The following is a 13,187-nucleotide window of genomic DNA, read 5'->3' on the forward strand; positions in this document are numbered from 1 at the left end:
TAAAAAAAGAAGCCTTTTCATGAGTAAATATAAAATCCTGTAGTTTGGGAATAAAGAAAGAACTGGAGATACTATGCAACACACACCACACTGGAGTTCAGATGAGTGCATTGTGGCCAATTTCCCCCGATTCACAAAACCACCTTACTAAGCACGATGGGGAGCTCTCTGAATAAGGGACAGCTGAGAGAGAAACAATGGAACCGGAAAAGGGGGGGATCGTACGATGAGTGAGGGGAAAGGCAAAGAACACTGCATGACACTGACAAGTCTGCAAAAAAGGCATTTATCATGAGTTCAGTTCATTGCTTCATACTCAACTAGCCCAGCCAGAAGTTAATCAAATTTGTGGCAAAAGGGGGACAACAGCAAATAGATAAGAGGCTCTCAGGTACAACAAGGGTAACAAGTGACAAAAAAAACAGGTGACGCACACAAAATGAAATCATTAAAATAATAAAAACAGGCAATATAAATAAAAATGTTAATACTGGGTACAACCTCTGAAAAATTATAATACTACCAATAGTAGAATGGTTCAAGTGCCAGAGTTTAGCAAATTTGAATGACCCAACTACTGTCCCATTTTTCATCTAGTAAAAAATAAAAAATAAATTTCACTGGCTTTCACTGGAGAATGAAATAGTTGCTTGGTGTGGTGTGTTACGATTGGCTGACGGCCGCAGTCAGCTTAATCTTTTGCTCGGCAGGAAGTGACCTCACGGCACCCTCAAATTTCTGGGAGTGGCGCTGAGCGACGTCTCGGAGCAGCATGACCAGGGTGTTCTGGGTTTCTGGATGACCAACATTGTCATAACATTTTATATCTACATACGACAACTTAGGTATATGAAGAAGAAAGGAAACCTGTCACGATTTAAAGTTCTCTTACCTGGATCAAGGTCCTTCGTTCCCAGGACGTGGCTGGAAGCAGATACTATTGGCTTAATTTGACTCACCACCTAAGGAGACAACACTTATTAATAGCCAACATTGTGGAATTACACATTCAGAGGTCAATTATAGATCTGTGCGTATTTCCATGGAAACGGACAAAGTATCATATGATGTGATCAGTTTAAGAAAGCCAAACAGGCTAAATAAATGAGTGGGAACATACCATTGCAGGGTTCTGTGAGTAGAGCATGGCCAGGCAGCTGTACACAGTCTTATTCTCCTCCATGTCCTCCTTCAGAGGGAGGCAGGCCAGGAGGGCAGGGAACACCTAGGACAGAGAGATAAGAGTTATCCATGTCGGCATCACTAAGGACACTCAACTCGTGTGGCGGTGTACGTCAATAAGCCTGTGGCAAACTCACATTGTAAATCTAATATACCGTATTTGGGACATTGAAGAATTGGAGACAAGGCCATAGACACAGGTCACAGATATTCTCAGAGCAACTCAAAGTTCCATCAGAGCAACTCAAAAGTTCCACACAAATCTTCCAGAGTCATTACAAACACCTTGTGTTAGGCATTGGCCCGGCATAAAATCCCATGCATGAAAATGCAGACAGTACCTGTTCCAGAGGGACACCCTCCATGTGGCTCATGATCATCCTGCAGAGTGCAGCGCACAGATTGTCAATCACCCTCCTGTCCTGTTCTTTGGACAGCAGGTTGGAGAAGAGGGACAGCATCATGGGGTAGTCTCTGGGAGGGACAGGAGTTGAGGAAAACACCCATGGCTGCTGGACAGGCCAGTACTACAGTAATAGAATCTAAATCATATGGTCAGTGCTGGTCAATGTACCTAGCTACTCATGTGAACTATATCATTGAGTTAAAAGAGATTCTCTGTTACGTTTGTATACGTTTTAGCCAGTAGTTCTTAGTCGCCAAAGTACCGTAGCATGTCTTTAACAATGCTCAAACACAATCACATAGAAAAACACACACACACAGAATAGACACATTATTGAGAGGGATACTGAGCGACGAGTGGTCCAGCAGCCTGGGCCAGAGCTCCCAGTCCAAACACGCTGTTGTTGCGAACCTCGCTATCACTGTCTCTCACCCCGGCCACCAGCACAGGCAGCAGCCGATTGGACAGTTTACCAGCACAGGCTCTTCCCCCGGACACACTGACCAGGGATTGCAGGATCTCTCCGAGCGTGCCCACGGAGAAGGAACGGTCAGCCACCGTGCACGATGATTTCTGAGGAACAAATCCATCCTCAGTCAATACACACCAAACTAAAGGTTTATCCTTCAGTATGCCTCTGTATTTAACACTAACATATTTTACAAAATAAAATAAACATTTCAACAGAAAATGAATTAGGAATTAGGTCTATTAATTTCTATATTGATAGATTGTCAACTGGAGTAAATGACTTGGGTTATTTGAACCCAATGCTAACGGTCTAGTAGTAGGTCGACTCACAGCCTTGTTCATGATGAGGGGCAGCAGCTCGTTGAGATGGGGCTGGAAGGTGTCCGCTGGTACGGCGGAGGCCAGCAGAGGAATCCCCTCACCTGCAAACTCCTGGAGCATGGCATCATACTCCGCCTAGAACACACAACATGGTCATATCATTTGCACCATACACTTGGAAGTACATCCGATCCTGCCAGTGCTGGAGTGTGACGAAAAAGAGAGGAACCCCCACCTGCTGTTCGTCATCATCTGCCTCATCTCCTCCTCCGTCCTGACAGACAGTCTGTAGACACACGGTAAGGGGAGGGTCAAAGGATTATCACATTCTTCTCCTATTATGCTACGATGCCCTTAACCCCTTACATTTGTGGGAATTGGCCTATATGGATAGAGCCAAATTGAAATGTTTTAACAGAAGAACTGTAAAAAGCATATGCATGACCGTGGTAGCAATTGAAAGAGAACACTTGGTCAAATAAATTATGGGGAGATGATCGTAACAAAAAGTGAGGACAAAAGTTCACCTGACAAGCCAATGTAAACATGACACGTTTGATTTTATGTGCATTTTACATTTACTGCAGTTTTCACAGCATTTGTCAATAACAAAGTCTAAAAATACTCCTGATACATTCAGTAACATAAGAATATTCATTGACATTTTGGAGTAGGTGCAAGATAAGAAAAAAAACTATTCCCAGGGTTTGAATGAGAGGTCTAACTGGTGTCTCCAACTCTGCACAGTTCATTAGTCAGTTCAAAGCACTTATGACTTAAAAATTATTTTGGCTAGTAAAAAATCTTAGTGGCTGGTAGATTTTTAAATAGTACATTTTAGGCCCTGTATGCAATCCAAAAACATGTCATTATAAATCGCTATCTGGGTCAGGTTGGCATAATTTTAAAGCTTATTCTATTGCCAACATGACTAGCTAATCCTTGTAACTGTGGATCAAACATAGGCTTATCGTGTTCAGGACAACGCAGTCTATAACACATGTCATCCATGTAACTGTGGATCAAACATAGCCATCGTAAATGTTGATCATGTAAATTCAATTTTCAAATATGGAAATATGACCTTCACATTTGGACTCATAGATGTATGGTTTGCTTGTATGACATCGAAGCAATATTTATTATAATCCTCAACATTTCATTTGTCAGAACACAGACTCCTCTCAATTTACAGCATTTCCCTCACTCAGACAACAAATGTGCAAAAGTATCCCAATTAGCAGAAGGGATGGGGTATCTTGTCACATGCAGTGCTAATGTCATGTATAGCATGTTACTGTATAGCCACTGGATTCCAATTTAGGCGCTGATCAATGACAAAATGGGGCATTTTCAACCCGTATATGGGATGACTGGGGCTGTGAGTGGAAAGAGCTACGTCCACACAAACACATATCCTAATATCAGATATCCTAAATTAATAAATGGGGGAAATCCTGTCTGTGAAGAGCACTCAGGCTTGGTTTGTGTCAGCTCACCCTCTTCTTGAGCACATCTCGGATGGCCTGACTGATCTCCTGCAGGCGCCCGGGGCTCTGCAGTGCTTCCCCCTGGCAGGCCTTCAGCACGGCGTTCATGGCCTCCAGCACACCCATCACCACCTGGCGCTCACGCTCACCGCGCACCGCCTCCAAGAAGCTGGGAAGCACCACCCCCAGCAGCTTCTGCATGGCTGAGGGACAGATGGAAGGAAGCTTAAATTGTATTATTTTTTTTTAGACAAGCCTGACTAATTCCCAGAATGAATGTCTTAACTATTATCTCATTTGATACATTTAATAATTATCTTTGAAAAACTCTATAATAGCACCACATAAGATGCCTCAGAAATTCAAAGAGCCAAAGCTCTGAAGAGGTAGAGGTTGAGTGAGTTACCCTGGTGGTTGGCCTCAGTGGGATTCTCCTGCCACACTTTATGTTGAGCTCGGCAGAACTGGCCCATGGCCCCGAAGGCAGCCCTGCGTACGTCCTCGTGGGGGAACTGAGGGGAGGACGGAACGCATGGTCAGAGAGAGTCAACGCTGACCAACATACACGACCCATGACACAAAGGGAGAAGAGGATGGATGAGCTGTGCTACAGTACTTACATCACGCAGCTCATAGACCTGCTGAAAACTGGACTCCAGGAAGGGCTGGAAGGCGGCACTGAAGGGGTGAAAAGGATAAGGAGACATCAGGGACAACACATTTCCCTTTGCATACTGGAAGACAGTGGAAGTTTAATGAGGAAAAGTTGCGAAGTGAGATGATTGTATCGACAGATTTACAAGGACTCTAGGCACAGAGGGGTCAACCGGAGTAGTGGCTAGCTGCAGATACCATGCAACGCAGAATGAACATAGAACCCAGATGGTTTGTGACATGCAACACTAAAAAAATAACTCTTTGCTCTTGAGTCTTTACCCGGTGTTGAAGGCAATCTCTCCCAGAGCATCACAGGCGTCCTCCTTCTCGTCAATGTAGGCGTTTTCCACACTGAACCTGGGGAATGGAGAGAGCACAGAGATTAAAATGGAGAAGGACAGAGGGAATCCCCTCCATCTAGTTATTTAGGCACAAGCCTCACAAACAAAATGGCTTCCATTCGTTTCAATTGACTAGTTTTATGTCAGCTGCTTTGAAGGTTTCATTGTGTCTTTACTCCTGCCCCACAAAAAAAACACATCAAAGGTCATAAAATGAAAGATAATCAGATGAGAAACGTACCCGGCTGTGTCTGGGTCCACGGTGTCGGCCCCCTCGTCATCCAAAATGGCATCTCCCTCGGCGTCGTCATCATCATCGTCGTCGTCCAGCAGGACAAAAGTCTTGTCCTCCTCAAGGTGAGCCTAAGGATGAAAATGATTTTTAAAAACTATGTAAACTATATTTTTAGCAATTTCTCAATGGTGTAAGAGAATAGAATAGAGTGTGAATAGGAGTTATAGCACAGTGTCTGTCAGACTGACCGTGACTCCCTCTGTGGACTTGAGGGACAACAGCATGATGGTGGTGATAGCTGTGAGGTGGGGGCTCAGACAGTCTGGACTCACTGTGGACACAGCCGAGAACAGGCTGTACCTGTACACAGAAAGAGACAGAGAAGGATCGAGGGGGGAGGAGAAGCACATGGGTTCAATACAAAGTCAGAAAACAGTCATGCACTCTGTGAATGCCAAACCCAACAGGCTGGCAGGACTTCTATTAGAGTGGGAGCATCTCAGACACACACTACATACGTGCAGCGCCGCAGGTCGGGGTCGTCGATGGCGTTGGTGAGGTTGAGTCCCAGCTGAACACACTCTGCAGCCAGGGGGCTGAACACATCCTTGCCTATGGTGCGGGCCAGCACTGACAGAGTATCTGACAGAACAAAGGAAACCCCATTTGTCATCTAGACGTGACTCGGGTTAAAAGAATATCTATGACGCAAGACAGATCAGCTCTAATCTGTCAATAGCATGGACTACAAGTGTCTGCTGGATGACCACATCAAACTGACTAAGGCTTAGAGATAGTTAGCCTACCTAGAGCCTGTGTTTGCAGAGCCCTCATCTCATCCCTTGTGTCAGTGAGGAAGCCCTTCAGGCTCTCAATAACAGGTGGGAAGTAAGGAACTAGCTTCTCTTTGGCTGCATTGGCTGAAAGGAAGAGAAGGGATGAAAGGTTAATACAGTTACAGTGATACACATTCCAGTCTTTTAAAATGTCTAAAATAGACACTTGATGCATCTCAATAGTCTCAAGTGTCCTCCTCTCCTTGTGTCCTGAAAGATGTTTTCAAAGCAACTGGGACTACTTTTGACTTTAGCAGTCCTTTCAGATAAATGTGGATGAAGGAAGACTCAAGCGGAAGCCATTCTAAATTATTGAGCTGTAACATGCGCTATTGAAAGGCTCAATCCTAAATGGACTTTTGCAGTATTACCTATAGCTCCTATGGCACTGACAGCCAGCTCTTTTAGCTTCAGGTTCTCTGCATTGCTGAGGGCAGACAACATGGTCTCCATCAGGGTGGGCAGGTAGGGCTCAATCTCCGGACCTGATAGAGGATGGAACAGTTTATGAAAACATCAGAACAGAGGGGGTTAAAAATATTATTTCCCCCAAATGACATGTTCAAATGTTGCATTATCAGTACCTTAAAAGTAGTCTAGGGGCGAGACTAGAGAGCCAGAGGCTCAACATTTGTTTACAACAGCTTAGCATTTTGGCATCCTCGAATTAGTATAGAATAGAACCAAACATACTTGGGTTGAATATTGGAATGCATTTGGAAATACACTTCCAAGTATTTGAAAAAACCTAAATATACTCAGGAATTTGAAAATAGTGTTTGAAATACGTATTGGAAAATACTTTAACACAATTGCAAAAAAATAATAATAATTTGAAAATAAATTGTAATTCATAAACTAAAATAAAAGTGGTGTATTACAAAACACTCAAATACACAGACAAAGTATTTTAAATAACAAATACACAGAAAAAGTATTTTAAATAACAAATACACATGTTTCTGAACCCAGATCTGGGACCAATTTTTATTTATTTTTTTACCTTTATTTAACTAGGCAAGTCAGTTAAGAACAAATTCTTATTTTCAATGACGGCCTAGGAACAGTGGGTTAACTGCTTTCTTAACGGGGCAGAACGACAGATTTGTACCTTGTCAGCTCGGGGATTCGATCTTGCTACCTTTCGGTTACTAGTCCAACGCTCTAACCACTAGACTACGCTGCTGCCCCAAATAATAGCAAGACAGTTGAGTATGGATCAGGATAAAGGTGAATGGGAGGATCCTCACCCAGGTTTTCCATGAAGTTCTCCAGGGCGTAGAAGGCCTTGGTGATGTGTCCGATCTTGGCCTGGTTCAAAGCCGACATGTAGCCCAGCAAAAGTGGCATCAGCTCGGCACAGTACTTACTGACCTCGGGCTGCAGGTGCTCTGAGAACTGTCCCAGGGCAAAGAGGCCGGCACTGCGGACTACCTGGTTATTGTCTGACAGACTCTGGCACACCGTCTGCAGCATTGAGGACAGCAACCTGACACACAGAGGAACAGACGGACAGTGGGATTAGCAGGAAAAAGACAATAGTTCTATTTGAATGAAAGAAAATAAGACAGAAAAACTTTGCTCTGGATTCTTTCAGATCCAAAACACACTAAAGGACTGGATATTGACAAATGTAACAAATGAAATCAACTGTTTTTTGGACAGGGAGCCACTGAATAAGAGAAAGCAGCATCGACTCACTTGGTCCGTATGTGGTCGGCACAGCCCTCAGCCAGCACTGCCATACACATCAAGCCTGCCTTCCTCTCATAGGGGTTCTCACTGGCCAGGCACACCTGGGTCAGGGGCATCTGATGGACATGCCATGGGTCAGACATGCATACATAATAAAACTATTTGTACTTCTATGCATGGAAATTTGTGTACAACTCAGTATGACTGCAAGTTATAAACAATGCAGCTACTAATACAATAATGGCTACATACTGCTGCAGCACAGAGATATCATGAAGTGTCTGACTGAAAGGCAAATTATAGCATTCATATAAAGCAAGTGAGTGTGTTTACTAACCAACTGCTGGAATAGTTTCTCAGGGGGCATGTGAAGAGCCATGGTGTCAATAACCTGCAGTCGAAAAGAGATTATATTTTAGGCACAAATACACCCCTTCTGTTCTTTGTATGTGGTTATTTCTTAAGGGAAGTTGACCTGAGCAGCAAAGTGTTTAGGACTCTCGTTGTCGGTGTCGCCCTCGTCGCCATTTTCCTCATCCTCTGGGTCCTCCTCCCCAGGTGGGGGCGCTGCACTCAGCACAGGGAACACTGTCTGCAGGATGGGATTCAGCAGCTTCTGCTTTAGCACCGTCTGTAGGAGGCAGAGAGCACAGAATACATCACTGACAAGCTACACATATTTTAACTGACAAAAAGGATAAAAAGGCACAGTGCTCTGGGTGCATCTCCATAGTCTAAAGCATCCATTTATAACTGGGTGACTTTACCTTGCTCTTGAGTCGGATGAGAAAAGCGATGCAGGAAAGAGCCTTTACACGCAGGGAGTCAGTCAGGGTGGTGTCTGCACTGACCTGAGACGAACATACACACATTTCACTGTCAACAAGATAACCCATCACAATGTAAGCAAAAAGTCATTACAAATATAATTAGAAGAAGCTCTGTTCTCACCTCCAAGCAGAAATGGACAATTTCAGCAATGTGTGGCACAATGATGGACACCTCACTCTCCATCAGCTCATCAAACACCTCCATGGCATCACTGGCCTGACCCTGGTCAGAAACATTCCAATCAAGGGACAATAGTGTTTGAAGCTCCATTTAATAGTAATCCCAGAAGACTTATGCAATCATCAGTGCAATACAGCAGTGGTGCTAGTGGGGGCTGACATATTGAACTACACCCTACTTGGTCTGCCTTGATTAGATGTTTGAGCGCAATGATCAGTCTTGGGATGAGGGCACGCATGAGGTTCTGAAAGACACAGGACATTTAATTTCAGCACAGCAATGAAGGATGATGGTAGACTACATTTCTGTTCACGCCAAAAAGGCATAAAATAGATTGATTCTGGCCTCACCATCTCCTCTGTGCCAGTGTAGGCAGTCATAGCAGTGAGGGTGAGGATGCAGTAGTACATAGCTGTGGGGTTGTCCAGGTCTTGCAGCACAGTGCCAAACAGCTGCAGCAGTTGGCGGTAATGGGGCTTGAAGGGCTCTGGGTTGGACTCCACCACTTTGCTGAGCAAGAGTAGACCCACCTGAGAGAGACAGGGGTATTTTAGTGATTGGCTGAGGGTACCTAAGATACATAGAATGTATTCAAAATATTTTGATCTATGCATATTCTGACCAATCAGTGAGCAACCATCAAGAGCTCAAATCAAAGCCACATACTGCAAAACCTCTCTTTGTTCATGTACAACAAATACATCACTGCGTTTTAGTTCTGTCTATAGAAGCTGATACCTGTCTGTCCGTTGGGTTGTTGCTCTTGGTGGACTGGTTGAGGAGTGTGAATAGAGCAGGCCAGCGGTCTGGCGTCTCGTGTTTGACCATCACTGCACTGAGCTGTGAGAGGGAGTGGCGCACTGTGTGTCTGGAAACAGAGGAGGGTTATTGTCAAGTTCAGATTGAACAAGTTTAATTGGTGTGTTGGATGGGTTAGTGGTTATGGTCAGATATGTTGTAGCTATAAATCTGTATGATAACCCATTGATATTCTAGTAGGATATGCCTAGTTTTCCACCTCAAAAGCTGTGACTGTTTTTATGTATTGGATAAAAGATACTTACTCTGTCTCCTGCTGAAAAGCTTGTAGTACCACTGCTTTCAGACTAAGAAGCAAGAAAAAAATACAATGGCAACATAACAAATAAAGCTCAGTGGGAATTCATTCAACAGTCCAATACAAAAGACTTAGATATGGCTGATTGTGGGGGAATTAGACAAAGGGCAGCCAACCTCTCTCTGTGATCAAGGCTAATCTTCTTCCAATGCTTCTTTACTCTCATCCGCAACATCACTGCAGCTGACTGGCGGATCTGAAGGGAGGGTAGAAAAACAATGAATGCACTGATGAGAGCCGGCGATAAGCCGTACAAATAGAACACATACAACCGAGTAGGGCATGCAAACCCCTGGGTTACACATACCTTCAGAAAGTATTCACAACCCTAGACTTTTTCCAAATTTTGTTGTGTTAGAGCATTCATTTAAAATGTATCAAATTTAAATTGAAAAAAAACATCACTGGCCTACACACAATACCCCATAATGTCAAAGTAGAATAACATTTTTACAAATTATTTTAAAAAGAAAATAAGTATTCAACCCCTTTGTTATGGAAAACCTAAATAGGTTCAGTAGTAAAAATGTGCTTAACAAGTCACATAATAAGTTGCATGGACTCACTGTGTGCAATGACTACCTTATCTCTGTACCCTACACATACAATTTCACACAGATTCAACCACACAGATCGGGGAGATTTTCCAATGCTTCGTAAAGAAGGGCACCTATTGAGCACAGTGAAGTTGTGAATCACACTTTAGAGGTATTAATTACACTTACAACCAGTCACTACAAAGACACAGGCGTCATTCCTAGCTCAGTTGCCGGAGAGGAAGGAACCCGCTCAGATTTTTCACCATGAAGCAAATGGTGACTTTAAAACAGTTAGAGTTTAATGACTGTGATAGTAGATAACTTAGGATGGGTCAACAACATTGCAGTTATCCACAATACTAACCTAATTGACAGAGTGAAAAGGAAGCCTCTACATAATAAAATAACCCAAAATATGCATCCCGTTTTCAACAAGGCACTAAAGTAATATATACAAATAAAATAACTTTTGTCCTAAATACAAAGTGTTATGTTTGGGGCAAATCGAAAGAGTACCTCGTCCCACACTAAAATGTAACACATTGATACCACTCTCCATATTTTCAAGCATAGTGGTGGATCTGAAAATGGTTGTCTAGCAATGATCAACAACCAATTTGACAGAGCTTCAATCATTTTTTTTAAGTATAATGGGCAAATGTTACACACTCCAGGTATGGAAAGCTCTTAGAGACTTGGGCAGAAAGAGATTCACAGCTGTAATCGCTGACAAAGGTGCTGCTACAAAGTATTGACTCAGGGGTGTGAATACCTATACAAATTAGATATTTCTGTATTTGATTTTCAATGCATTGGCTAACATTTTTTTTTTATTAACTTTGTCATTATTGATTATTGTGTGTAGATTGGTGAAAAAAAATGTATTCACAAAATGTATTCTGTTTTGAATTCAGGCTTTAACAACAAAATGCTAAATAAGTCAAGGGGTATGAATACTTTCTCAAGGCACTGTATCTAGCACACTGATGTTAGGCGTTTGTCTAACTAATATGTAACCTAGTTACATACCTGTGGGTTCTGGGACCCAGTCATGACAGCACACAACGCTGGGATTATGGCTGGGTCTTTAAAAGCCAGCTTCAACTGGGCGGTGGCCTGTAGGGGGGAGAAAAATATGTTGGATATGGTAAAAACTGGCTGGAATAAAGAAAGCTAGCCAGGCAGGCAGTTTAAACGTTAGCGAACTGTCAAGTTTATGAAGTGACTAAGATTGCGTTTGAATACAGTCAGTTAGCCACACTGGTTCGTGACGTGACATAATTTGGCTAGCAACAGGTGTCCATTTTGATTAACAGTTAGCTTAGTTAGCTAGCTAACGTTAGTTACCGGTGCTTGTTATCAAAGCATGTCAGGGTAAATCCCACATTTATAGGTTCAGCAAGGAATCATTACCTGCTGAATAATCGCATTGTCAGGCTGCGTAAGTTGTAAGAGAATCTGTTCTAGTTCCCCAGACATCTTGGCTCTTCCGAAAATCTGTGTTTCTGATGGTAACGTTATTATTCAAAATGATGTGCTACAAGTTGGCCCTTAACAGGGCTAAACAGTGAACTAATGTGATTTCTCTAGCTAACTAGCGCATCAAAATATTTATGGTTATTTTTTTTACACCGGTTTAGTAAACACAAATCGGCGGCGGTTGAGATTTGAGTGTCGCTCCCAGTCTGGTTAGTTCCAGCAAGTCACCACGCGGGACAGAACCATAGACATTAAAACCAGGGACAGAACCCTAGGAGTTCCACGTGAACCGCGTTGTTAAAGGGACCACATTGAAATACACAAACACATCCTGCACAAATGTACAGCGCCTGCTTTTGGACGGAGGGTAAACCATGATCAGTTATTGTTAGTGAGCAAACAGCACAAACTACTATTTGCATGACTAATTCTGAACGTTTTGAAGTTGCAAAAACGTTGTTGTAAATTGAAAATCACTCAATTGACATGCATCGTAGTATAGGTGACAATTTGCATTTTCTTTAAGCAACAAAAGCGGGAGTACCTCGTCCCACACTGTGACGCTAAAGACATCGATTAACGAAAAAACAACTTGCCTGGCTGATCTTCCTGTTCCTATCTTTTGTTTTCACATGCGTCATATGTTCTTTTCACAGGCATCAAGGTGGACAACTCATTTTCTTATTAAAAATTAAACATTTTCTGTCATCACAAATTCTAATGTAAAGGTTTATCTAGAATAATATTTGGTGCCACAGTCTAAACATAATTATGATGTAGACCTTAATTCAAATAACACTTACTTATAAACTACTATACTTATAAAACGTTAAATACTGTACTATAATACGTATTTCTCCCTTCATTGATGAGGTAAAACAAAACAATACTTTTGTTTTTACAAACGAATAAAGAACTGTCCACGAATATAGTCTACACACTCACGTATGCCATAATATATATATATAAAAACTTAGCCTTTATTTAACAACAAATTATTATTTACAATGACGGCCTACACTGGCCAAACCCGGACGACTCTTGGCCAATTGCGCGCGCCATATGGGACACCCAATCACGGCCGGTTGTGATACAGCCTGGAATTGAACCAGGGTGTTTGTGTCTGACCGCTGCGCCACTCAGGAGACCCTACATATACGTGTCCAAGTATGTACATTTTTCTGTGAATCTACAAAAGATACAAAATGCATTTAGTGTACAAATAGGCCTAGCATTTAGAATAAAATCGCATTTAGGATACTGTCTTAGCTACAGTATCCCCCCCAGGTAAAGATCAGTAGCTATGTTAATAGTCCCATAGGCACAACATTATCACATATTTTCACCACTAACTATAGAATTTAAATGTCAATGCAGCCAAGGAGGTGGACAACAAACAAGCATTTG

General features: G+C 42.5%; 1 protein-coding gene across 1 annotated transcript; it reads right to left on the bottom strand.

Moving 5' to 3' along the window:
- Positions 1–270: 270 nt before the first annotated feature.
- Positions 271–12,066, bottom strand: LOC118371420 (importin-4-like). The gene is made up of 29 exons (XM_035756843.2): positions 11,715–12,066; positions 11,331–11,417; positions 9,879–9,958; positions 9,710–9,751; positions 9,384–9,513; positions 8,996–9,175; positions 8,824–8,889; positions 8,586–8,687; positions 8,402–8,485; positions 8,110–8,265; positions 7,972–8,025; positions 7,641–7,750; positions 7,190–7,428; positions 6,311–6,424; positions 5,910–6,023; positions 5,622–5,745; positions 5,352–5,463; positions 5,110–5,231; positions 4,807–4,884; positions 4,491–4,548; positions 4,277–4,382; positions 3,880–4,073; positions 2,616–2,666; positions 2,390–2,515; positions 1,935–2,161; positions 1,524–1,656; positions 1,121–1,225; positions 893–962; positions 271–794 (listed from the first exon to the last, which is right to left on the bottom strand). The coding sequence occupies exons 1-29, from the start codon at positions 11,778–11,780 to the stop codon at positions 664–666; spliced, it is 3,261 nt and encodes a 1,086-aa protein (XP_035612736.1). The 5' UTR covers positions 11,781–12,066; the 3' UTR covers positions 271–663.
- Positions 12,067–13,187: the final 1,121 nt, after the last annotated feature.

This window comes from Oncorhynchus keta, chromosome 4 (assembly GCF_023373465.1).
Source record: "Oncorhynchus keta strain PuntledgeMale-10-30-2019 chromosome 4, Oket_V2, whole genome shotgun sequence".
NCBI lineage: Eukaryota > Metazoa > Chordata > Actinopteri > Salmoniformes > Salmonidae > Oncorhynchus > Oncorhynchus keta.